Raw genomic sequence first — 10,605 nt, 5'->3', positions numbered from 1 at the left:
ACCTGGTCTGAAAGGGGAGCAGAGTCTGGTCTAAAGGAAGCAGTTGCTCCTCAGCTGATTACTGTAAGGCTTTTTAGAAACTGGAAATCAGGTTTTTAGGTGACATTTCCCTAAGGTTATATGTTGACAATTAATTTTAAGAAATTAAATGCATGGTGCAGTCCAAACTAAACACATCTGTGAGCCAATGTGGCCTGCAAGAACTGCCAGTCTATTATCTCTGACCCAGGCTGAAGGGGAGATAGGAAGAAATCCAGATGCTTGGGTACAGGAGTGGGAGGCTGGGAGCCTAGCCACAAGACCTTCCGTGAGGATGTCTGGTCGGCGGTGAGGCAAAACACAGGCAATGTGAGGAGGGGGTCCCCGAGCTCGGGGTGGGGGTGGGGGAAGAAAGTAGCATCCTTCGGGGAAAAAAATCCGGGGCTGGCAGCCAGAAGGCACAGTCCTGGCTCTGTTATTAGCCACATGCCTTGAATACAGTTACTGACTCTGTGATTTTCAGTTTCCTTATCTGCAAAATGGGGACACTGGTCCTTGCCCTGCCCAGCTCGCAGTGTTGCAGGACAGAGGTGCTAACAAAGCCCTACCCCGTCCTGTCCTGCCCACTTCTCCGGTGAGGGGGCAATGCACTCTCTCACTGCTTCTCTGGGTGGCACTGCCAGCTTGGCCTGGCAGCCATTTGATCCTGATCACCCTAATGCTGGGGTGGGGTTGGGGAGCTCTGAGTTCAATGTGAGGTCTGTGGGGTGGAGGAGGGGCCCAAAGGCCTGGCCTGTACCCTCCCCCTTCCTGGGCATCAGATGACAAAGCTTCCCAGTAGCTCAGCTGCTGCAGCCACCAGGTTGCTAAATATTTCACTATGAGCTGAGGGCAGGAAGGGGGCCATAGCAGGAACCGGGGCTCTAGGAGAACAGAGAATCCAGGCCTGGATTTTACTGATGTGAAAAACCCAAGGAATATTTTCCTGCCCTGGTCAAGCCCCCAGCCCCAGCCCCAAGATGCCTGAAGCTTCCCCATCTGAGCTTCTTGCTGGGGTAGGGTGGGGGCTCAGCTCTGCATTTGCTGAGCAATCACATTTATCAGCATTTCTCAAAGGGAGTATGCCCTCTGGATGGGGGTGAGGAGGGTGCCTCTGGGAGCAGCGGAGGCTGGAAAGGGGCCCAGGGGTGGGCTTCTGCCATTCTCAAGGACCACGGTGGTCCCTCCTGAGTGTCCTTGGAGCACTCTGGAGGAGGAGTGGCATAGCCAGCTCTGGGCCTATCAGAGGCCTGTTCCCACCAGAACTAACCCGACCATCTGCTGGTCAGGACACCCATGTAGCTTGTTGGTCAGAGTGTCAAGTTCACTGCCTTCTCAGTTGAGCCCGAGGAAGAAATCTGCCCTCTCTGACCCATCCTGGGATAACTCCTGCTCTGCCTTTGGGGGAGAACTGAGGCTGTCTTGGGACTTAAGGCACCTCCTGGGCTTAGAAGGTTAATTTAAATGATGGTCATTGGCCCCCACTGGGGCAGTTAGCACAAAGAGCCCTGTGGTCCCAGCAGCCAAGCAGCCTGCCCTTTCCCATGGCTGGGTGTGAAGGATGGATGGCAGCTTCACTTCCAGCTTGTCCTGGCTTACCTGGCTGCCCCTGTCTGCTTCTCTGCTCCTAGGACCTGCCCTGCTTCTCACTAGCACCTGATCTGAGCCCTAGACTCACGTCTCTGCCCATAGGCCCATCAGTCATCTTCAAATCAAATCCAAACCCCTGCACTAAGCACTGTCTCTCACCAGCCACTGGGTGTCCCTAGCATTCCCCCACGTCCACCCCCCAAAGTGAATTTCCAGTCCCTAGGCTTCCTTCTGAGAACTGCCCTGGCAGCTGAGCCCCAGGACCCGATCCCTGCTCCGGGCCCTTGCACCCTCCTCCCTCCCCTCCAGACCACTAAGCCCCCATCTGCCCTAGCAGCCTGGTGGCTCCTGGAGGGCTGGGCCTGTGGGGTGAGGCTGCAGGAGGCCCTGGGAGTGTCTGCTGCTAATGACACTGGAGCTCGGTACACACGTCCATGGGTGACCATGGGCACAGGGGCTCACGTGAGGCTGGCTGCAGAGAGCTGGGTCCTTACCTCGGCCTGAGTAAAGTTCACCAGGGCCTCCCCAGGGCCTCCCTGCTGGGCATGGACTAACTGGCCAAGCCGTGGGCCCCGCACGACGCGGTAGAGCAGATGGCGGGGGTCCGTGTCTGCGTTGGCGCTGGCTCTCAGGTTCTGGCTGCTGAGTGGCTGGACGGACCCTGTGAGAGGTGAAAGGACATGTTAGCCTTTGACAGGGGGGCCAGGGGGGCCTCTGACCACCGAGGGGCCGGAGCTGCCCATCAGCTCTGCCCCCCACCCACTGGGAGGGCAGGGATGTCCGGGGCTCGGCAGACCCACCTGGGCAGACAGTCAGTGTCCGGTTGCCCTCCAGGGAGAGGTACTTCTGGGCCACCACGCGGAAGAAATGGTCAGGGGAAGTGTGCTCGCCGTCGGAGAGGTTGAAGAGGAAGCCTCCCTCCAGGGATCCTGAGGACAGGGACGGAAGTGGGTCCTGCTGGCCTGAGGCCCCTCCCCCCTCCATCCTCAGGACCTTCTTGTGGGCGGCACGAACAGGGTGGGGGCCCCCCCAGCACCCACCTGTGTGTGTGAACAGCACAAGCCCGCCGTCCAGCTGGGCCTGTGTGAAGCTGTGGACAACCGAGTCCGGGGCTGCCCGCAGTGCTACCCATCCGTTGCTGGGCTGCTCGATCGCGTAGACCAGGTCCCCTGGGCCCGAGTCGATGTCTGTGCCCCTCAGGGCCTCTGGTGGGATGGGCACAGTGGTCCCCTCCCACATCTGAGGACAAAGGCCTGTGAAAGTCCCGCCTGCACCACGCTCACCCACCCGGTTCCTCCAGGGTCCAGCCAGGCTGAGCCCCCCGCACAAAGCCCCCTCCGCTCCACTCAGACGCCCTCCTCTCCATCCGCCCGAGTGCTGCCTGCCCCTCAAGATCAGCTCAGGCGGACCTAGCAGCCCCCAGCTCTTGCACTCACCAAGTTCTTGCTCCCCAGAGACCCCGCCCTCCACCTCCCGGACCAACAGTGCTGTTTAATTGGGCTCTGCCCTCTTGGGAGGCCTGGGGTCTCCCTCGGACCCCACCACAAGGCATCTGGCAAGGGGCTGGGCATACGGCGGGAATGTTTCTTGCCATGTCTGGGATAGGTAGAAACAGACTGTCCTGCCGGCTTAGGGAAGGCGTGAGCGGCATGGAGAGTCCAAGAGTCACGCAGCACTGAAGCTGCTCTGGGATGAGGGCCGAGGTGTTTTCAGCACAGTCATGGGTCCCAGCAGGTGGGTGAGGGGCACCTGGGTGGGGGCAGCCCCTTCTATCCTCAGAATGCAAGAAGAGCCTTCCTGCCTCCCACTCGCCAGCAGGACAGGATCCTGTATCCAGGGCTAGGGTCCTGCTGAGCACCCTGAGAATCCCGGGCTCCCTCACTAGTCCCAGTAAGACCCCCGGTAGAGCTGTAGAGAAGGGCCACAAGGTATGGGGTGGGACGTCAATGCTGGGTTCCTGAAGCAAATGTTAGTGGATGGCGCCACCTGCTGGCTGCATTGCTGCATAGCATGCCCTGCCTGTGGTACTGGGGCATTCCCTGGCCCTCACCCCACCTCTGTGCCCGCCTCCCCGCCTCTGGGGTTCTCCCCACAGGCAAGTCCTATACCACCACCGATTCCCAAGAGACGGCCCAAGTCAGTCCTTTTCTGAAACTTCCATGGCTCCTGCTGACCCAGGAGCTGACACCCCAAAGCCCAGCAGTTAAGGCCCTGACCCTGCCCCCACCTCCCTCCTCCACCACTGTGCTGAGTGGACATGGGCAAGCCACACCCTTTTGTTGCACCAGTGACTACTTTCGTGACCATGGAGAAGTTCCAGCACCTCTTTGGGCCTCAACTTCCACCTCTGCCGAGTGGGGACACAGTGGGAACTAAGCTGTGGCTCTGGCTTGCTGGGGATGGAGTGGGGAGCTTAACCGCTCCCCAGGGGGGTGGAGGGTTTGGAATGACTTCCTTCGGGAGTTCTGGTCCTGAGCCAGAGAAAAAGTCTCCCGTTGTGGATGAGTCTAGGAAGCAGCGGGGCTCAGCACGGCCATTCACAAGGCTTCCCAGGTACTTCTAAGTGTCCAGGAACAAAGCCTCACACGTGTATTCTATTTTCAGAGCGCCGGCTCCTCTTCCTTCCTGCTAACCTAGTGAGGCATATGGCAGTGTCCTCGTTTTACGGAGGAGGAAACAGGGGCGCAGAGCGGGGGAAGCATAAGCATACTCTGGAAGTGGGGGTTCCTGGCTCTCTTACGAAGAGGGGAAATGGGATGGTCCCAGGGCTGCTCCCACCTGCAGGCCTGTATTCATGGTGAGGATGGGCGGCTGGTCGTTGACGGGCAGGATGGTGACGGCAACGGCCACGGGCTGGCTCTGGCGGTCTGTCTCTGAGGCATTGGCCAGCAGGACGAAGCTGTCCGCCAGCGTCTCGCTCCCGTCGTGCTCGTAGCGGATCAGCTGCTCTTCCACCTACGGGCAGGCCCGGGGCTGGTGGTCAGGCCCAGCACCCTTCTTGCTCTCCTTTGGGTGTGGGAGGAGACCGGCTCCTTCCGAGCTCAGTCTCCACAGGTGGAAAATGGGGACAACACTTTCTAGCTCCCAGAGAGCTTGTGAGGAAGAAATGAGAATAAGAGCCTGAGGCAGAGATGCTCCCTAAATGTGAGCCTCGTCTTTGTACATCCCCAGACTTGGCTCCCCCACCCCGCCCCCGAGCTGGGCTGGACCCCTGTGGCCTCCCTGACGGCCCTACCTCTCTCCACGAGAAGGCACCGAGGGTCCCGTCCTGAGGTCCTTCCTCTCTCCGCAAGGCCCCGTGTTGGGGCGGCTGCAGGACCAGCAGGTGGAGGCCTGGCAGGGTGGGGAAGTAGGGGCCGGGGACCCGGAGCAGCGGGGGGCCCAGTGTACGGGCGCCACCCTCAGGAACACTGAAATTCTGCACCTCCAGTGGGATGGCAGTGGGCAGCACCTCCAGCTCCATGCGGATGCCCTCGAGGGGAGCACCCAGGCCAGAGGCCACGTCCAGGGAGAAGGCATCGCTCCAGGCCTCGGGGTGGGAGTGCAGGTACAGGACCCTGCCCGCGTCCACTGCCTCCTGGGAGAAGCTCTGCACGGGGTTCATCCTGGGGGCCTCGCCCACCAAGGCGCCGTGGGACACAGTCACCAGGTAGCCAGCGCTCGGCGGGGTCTTCACTGAGAACACAATGTCTGCTGGTGGCACCGCCTCCTGGGCTGCCTGGTCAAGAGAGGGGCACAGAGACTCGTGGGGGCTCATGGAGGGAGGCCCTAGGTAGCCTTCCCACCACCCGAAACCACCCCCCACCCCCACCCCAGGGAGTGCTCAGGGCACCAGCACCACTTCTCATTTAGACACAGACAGGTACCCCTGTGCCCCCACTTCCCCCCAGCTGGTCAGAGGCACCACACATGTTCATGTATCACCCCCACCCCTCCAACAGTGCCACGTGGTCACAGCCTCGGAGAGACACACACACACATCCTCAGACCCAGAGACGATCTCACCACACGCTGACATGTGCACAGACGCACACCCGCATGCCACACGTACCCATGCGTGCAGACATTCACACATGCAAATGCCGCCTCTGCTCGGGCTAAGGAGTCTCCAACCCTGCGGCTGGTTTGCCTGGAGACCCCTGCTGTTGCCAGCCCTTACCAACGAGAGCCCCTCCCCCGTCAGAGGCACACACTCCTACGTGATAAGGCCAATGGAGTTTGCAGACCTGGGTCTAGCCAAGCACTCCCCCACACGGGGACCCGGCCACAGAAGGCTTCACAGCAGCCCCATCCCTGGTTCTTAGTCTTTGCCTAGACTAGTGTTCTCTCTGCCTGTAACACCTGCCTCCTCCCCCCCACCCCCACCCTCTGCTACCAACACCCCAGACTCTTCGAAGCCTTGCTCAAATGCTGCCGATCTCAGAAAGTCCCAAGGGTCCAGCCAGCCAGAATCCAATGGGCCTCAGAAACTGATAGTGGAGGAGAATAAGTCCCACAGAGGACAAGGGGCTAGCACGTGGTCACACGGCAAGTCAGTGGGCCTGCTGGACGGTTCCTGGGTGGTCAGCAGTCCTTGCAGGACCCTCTTGGACCCTGTCTGGGGTCTGGGAAAAGAGCTGAGGATTGGAGGTGGGGGAACACCCACGCCAGTCTCCATGGCCAGCAATCCTCAAAGCTCCATGCCCATGACAATCCTCCAGGGACTTATTAGAATACAGATTGTTAGGCTCCCCTTAAGAGATTCCATGTAACTGGGTGGGCCCTGGAATCTGCATGCTTAGTCACAGCTTGTACATGTGTGCACAGGATACACGGAATCACACACAACTCATGGGCAGGTGTACAAACTCCCCAGAAACCCTTGGCATACTCCATGCATATGTATAAGTGCATATTCAAACATGTACACACACCTGTTCCAGGAGCAACTGCAGTCACAGCCCCAAATATGCAAGCATGCACGTGTATACCCCTGCTCATCATACCTCCCCCCAGCCCCCTACCTCCAGGTGTTCCCTTCTGATCTCAGCTGCCTCCCCCTGGAAGACAAAGACCTTCTTGTGCTGGACCAGACGCAGTGGGGCCAGTGGGCCCTCGAGGGCAATGGTCACTTGTAGGGTGGCATCCGTATGCACGGGCCCCGCCTCCACAGAGAAGGCCAGGGTGTCGCGGGGACTGAGGCTGCCGTTGTGGCTGTAGTGAATGGCCCCGTCCACTAGGTCCTGCTGGGAGAAGACTGTGGCCGGTTGCCCAGCCCGAAGCAGTTGCCCCCAGCGTGGGCCGGCTGTGACATGGTAGCTGACCTCGTCCCCGCTGCGGATGTCCATGTTGGTGTCCAGGTGGAGCACATCTGCGTCGATGGTGCCCTGGCCCCCCTGAGGAACCGTGAGGCTGGAGCCGTTGGCCACGCGGAGGTAGGGCTCCGAGGCCTGCACCTCCAGCAGCGCGGCGGCCTGGTGCTGCCCGTCGGACACCTGCAGCTGGATCCAGCCACGGTCGGCCCCCGAGTGCACGAACAGGACCCGCCGCCTCCTGAGGTCCTCCTGGGTGAAGCGGTAGATGGGCCGCGCGGGCTCGTCCACAGCCACGATGCTGCCGAACAGCAGATCCTTGCGGGTCAGCACCAACTGCTCATCAGCAAAGCCCGAGTCGGCATCGCTGAAGGCCACGTCGTCGGTCGTCAGCAGCCGCTGCCCGCCCCGGACCACGTGGAAGACGCGGCTGATTGTCTGCACGGGGGCGTGGTCATTCACGGGCTGGACGGCCAAGCGGAAGACGCCGCGCACCTCCTCCCAGGCCGTGCTCCCGCTGCCCTCGCCCTGGCGGGTAGCCACAAATGGGATGTCATCTTCCGTGGTCTCGGAGCCGTCGTGCTGGTAGACCAGCCGGCCGTCGAGCAGGTCTTCGTTGGTGAAGGACGTTACCATGGTGGTCTTGTCCCGTGCCCCCCGCCACGCCAGCCTCCCGTGGCGGGGCCGCTCCATGACCTCATAGAGGTAGCTGGCACTGTTGAGACTCTTGACAAAGAGGTGATCAGCGGAGATGACGCCCTCACCGCCCTCGGGCACTGAGAGGAGGATGTTGGTGAGGACAGGAGCATCAGGGTCACCGCCGATGTGGATGGGGAAGGTGTAGAGTGGGGAGAAGTGCGGAGGAGCTGTGACACGGAAGCGGAAGGCATCCTCCGTGGCCTCCGAGGCACGTGCTGTGGCCCCGTAGGTCACCCGGCCGGCCTGCAGGTCATCCTGGGTGAAGGCCTGGCTGTCCGACAACCGCGTGCCTTGTAGCTGAAGATTGCCCTTCCTGGGGGCCTGAACCACCTCATAGTGGAAGGTGGTGGGGCTTGAGCCTGCCTCCTCCAGGGTGGCCTCCAGGTGTGCCGTGGTGAGGGCCTCCTGCTGGGTGTTCTGCGTGCGCAGAGGCTCCAGCCGCAGCATCCAGACCATGGCTCTCTGGATAGTCACTGGGAAGGAGAGGTTGCTCAGGGTCTCCTGGCCCACCTGCACCTCTAGGGTCAGGTTCTCCACGGTGTCCTGGGCGCGATGCCGTGAGTCAGTGCTCAGGAACCTCACGCGGCCCTGCTCCACGTCCCGCTGGTGGAAGGCCTGCACGGGCCACCACTCGGCGCCCTCTGGCCCGCCTGCCCCCTGCCTCTGCAGCTCCCCGAACTGCAGGGCTCCAGAGACGCGGAACAGCACGCTCACATCCTGTCCCACGGCGTTGGTCTCCACCGAAAGGTTGGCGGGCAAGATGGGAGCGGCGGAGCCCTGGGCCACGTGGAGCCCTGTGTTATGGCGGACCTGGATGGCTGGCCGGACGGCCACCACCTTCAGCGTGGCCGGGGGGCTGGCCTGCAGCCCGTCGCTGACCCGGAAGGTGAGGTCCTGAGTGGGGTCGCCGCGGTGGACGTAGACAAGGTCGCCAGCCTCCAGCTCCCGGCAGGAGAACTCGGCTACCGGCTCCCCGGGCTGGTCTCGGCGCTCCACGCGGGCGCCAGAGGGGGCGCCAAGGAGCTGGAAGGTGAGGCCCTCGCAGGCGGTGTCTGGGTCGTAAGCCTGGAAGAGGTCGGGCCCCAGCGGCTTCTGCGTGTGCTCCAGGATCACCATGAGGCTGCCGTGCGGGAAGATGACGCGGGGCGGGTCGTTGACCGGGTTCACCTGGATGGGCAGGAGGTAAGTCTGGCCCCTGCGCAGGCATGAGGGCATGGGCCCCCGGGCCGTCACCGACACCTCCAGCAGCAACTGGTCCGAGGTGTCCTCCGAGCCGTCGTGGACGAAGCGGGCCTTGCGGTTCACCACATCCAGGAGGGTGAACATTTTCCGCGCCTGGGCGCCCGGGACGTCCAGCTCCAGCTCGCCATGGCGCGCCCCGCGGCTCACGCTGAACAGCAGCTGGGATTTGCGCAGCTCAGCCTCGCTCAGGTCCAGTGTGGGCTGCACGTGCCGCCACTCAAGCCAGACCGTGCCGCCCTCGGCCACCACCAGGGGGCTGATGGTCAGCAGTTGGGTGAAGTTGGCAAAGACGGGAGGCAGCCCGGGTTCAGGCACGCAGGGCTCAGGCAGCTCCAGGGCCGGCCAGGCCTCGGGCGCCAGGGTGGAGAACGCCTCGTCCGGGCCATAGCCCTCCTCCTCATACTCGTCTTCCTCCAGCCTGCAGCCGGCTGCCATGTCGCGCGTCAGCACAGCGTCCCGCAGTCCCCGCCTCTGGCCATTGACGCCAAGGTCCTCCATGCAGCCCAGCAGGGACGCGTTGGCGGCCCCGGGCGCCAGGCCGAGGCGGTGGTCCAGGAGGTGGCGGGAGGCCTCGGCGTCCAGGCCCCCGAGGAGGAGACTGCCACGCGGCTCCAGGTAGCTGAGGACCCCCCGGTTGGAAGTGCGCGTGGGGTACTGGTCCACGGAGATTTCTAGCCTGTGGGCGTCCACGTGGATGCTGACCTCGTGGGGCTGCCCGTCGGCCACGGGCACGCTGTTGTGCAGCAGCACCGTGCCCTGGCCCTTCTCCACCACGGCCCGCAGGTGGCCCTCAAATATGTCCACGTAGACGAAGTCCCCACGCCGGCCTCCGGCCTGGAAGGCCAGGGGCGCCTGCCGGTTCCTCGTGGTGAGCGTGAACTCCAGGGTGCCCTCGTCCCGAGTGCCCCAGGCAGGGAAGGCGGCCAGTGAGTGGGGCCCAGAGAAACCCAGGGCCACGTCGTCACCGGCTGAAAACTCTTCCGCACAGCCCTCAGGCACGTCCGGCGTCAGTGGCCGGAGGAGGTTGCGGCCATTGAGGGTGGCGGCGTGGAGGCAGCCCCTCAGGGGTCGGCTGGCTCCCCTCAGGTAGGGCAGTCCCAGGCTTCCAGTACCCCCCACAAAGAGCCCATAGGGGACCTCCAGGGGGGCTCCTGGCGCTGGGGCTGAGGCATTGAGGAGCCCGTCAACTGACAGCATGGCCCAGCTGTCCGCCACGGTGAGCGCCACAGCGTGGGGGAAGGAGTCACTCAGCGGAGTCTCTGCTGGCGTCTGCAGCCTCAGCTCCTCCCTGCCCAGGACAAGTCTGACCTGGAGAGAGAGACGGGGAGTAAGGGGTGGGGTCAGCACCTTGAAGCCATCACTTGCTTCACAAAAGCACAGGGGATCTCCTATGCTAGGGATCCCCAGAGCAGATGCCCTAGGTCCAGGGCTTCCCAGGGCACCCCTTTCTCCCTCCTGCCACCCCCATGACACTCACCAAACCAACCATGTGCCTGGACGGGCTCTGAGGGCCCTGATGTGAATGAGATGTGGCCCCTGACCACAGGGAACTGACATTTAGCAAAATGCCCTCTTGGAGGTTCAACTTGACAGCTTCTTATTCTTCTCCTATTTCCTTGGGTCAGAGGTGCTAGAAAATCACCTTAGAATCCAGAAGATTCCACCCCTGGTAATGCCCTGATGTGTCTTCCCGAGCAGCCACAGCACCCTGGGGTCACTGAGGGCAGCCAGGTCCCCTGTTTGGGGATGGGGAGTCCAATCAGAT

General features: G+C 62.4%; 1 protein-coding gene across 1 annotated transcript in view; it reads right to left on the bottom strand.

Moving 5' to 3' along the window:
* CSPG4 (chondroitin sulfate proteoglycan 4) overlaps nucleotides 1-10,605 on the bottom strand; it is a 36,958-nt gene that overhangs the window by 6,376 nt on the left and 19,977 nt on the right. Inside the window, exons 3-8 of the mRNA XM_077123694.1 lie at nucleotides 6,612-10,148; nucleotides 4,844-5,326; nucleotides 4,387-4,563; nucleotides 2,649-2,847; nucleotides 2,409-2,537; nucleotides 2,103-2,269 (exon numbers count right to left, since the gene is read on the bottom strand). Coding sequence (XP_076979809.1) covers nucleotides 2,103-2,269; nucleotides 2,409-2,537; nucleotides 2,649-2,847; nucleotides 4,387-4,563; nucleotides 4,844-5,326; nucleotides 6,612-10,148 — 4,692 coding nt within the window. The remainder of the gene's footprint in view (nucleotides 1-2,102; nucleotides 2,270-2,408; nucleotides 2,538-2,648; nucleotides 2,848-4,386; nucleotides 4,564-4,843; nucleotides 5,327-6,611; nucleotides 10,149-10,605) is intronic.

This window comes from Tamandua tetradactyla, chromosome 12 (assembly GCF_023851605.1).
Source record: "Tamandua tetradactyla isolate mTamTet1 chromosome 12, mTamTet1.pri, whole genome shotgun sequence".
Taxonomy (NCBI): domain Eukaryota; kingdom Metazoa; phylum Chordata; class Mammalia; order Pilosa; family Myrmecophagidae; genus Tamandua; species Tamandua tetradactyla.
This window is presented reverse-complemented; position numbering and strand designations above follow the sequence as displayed.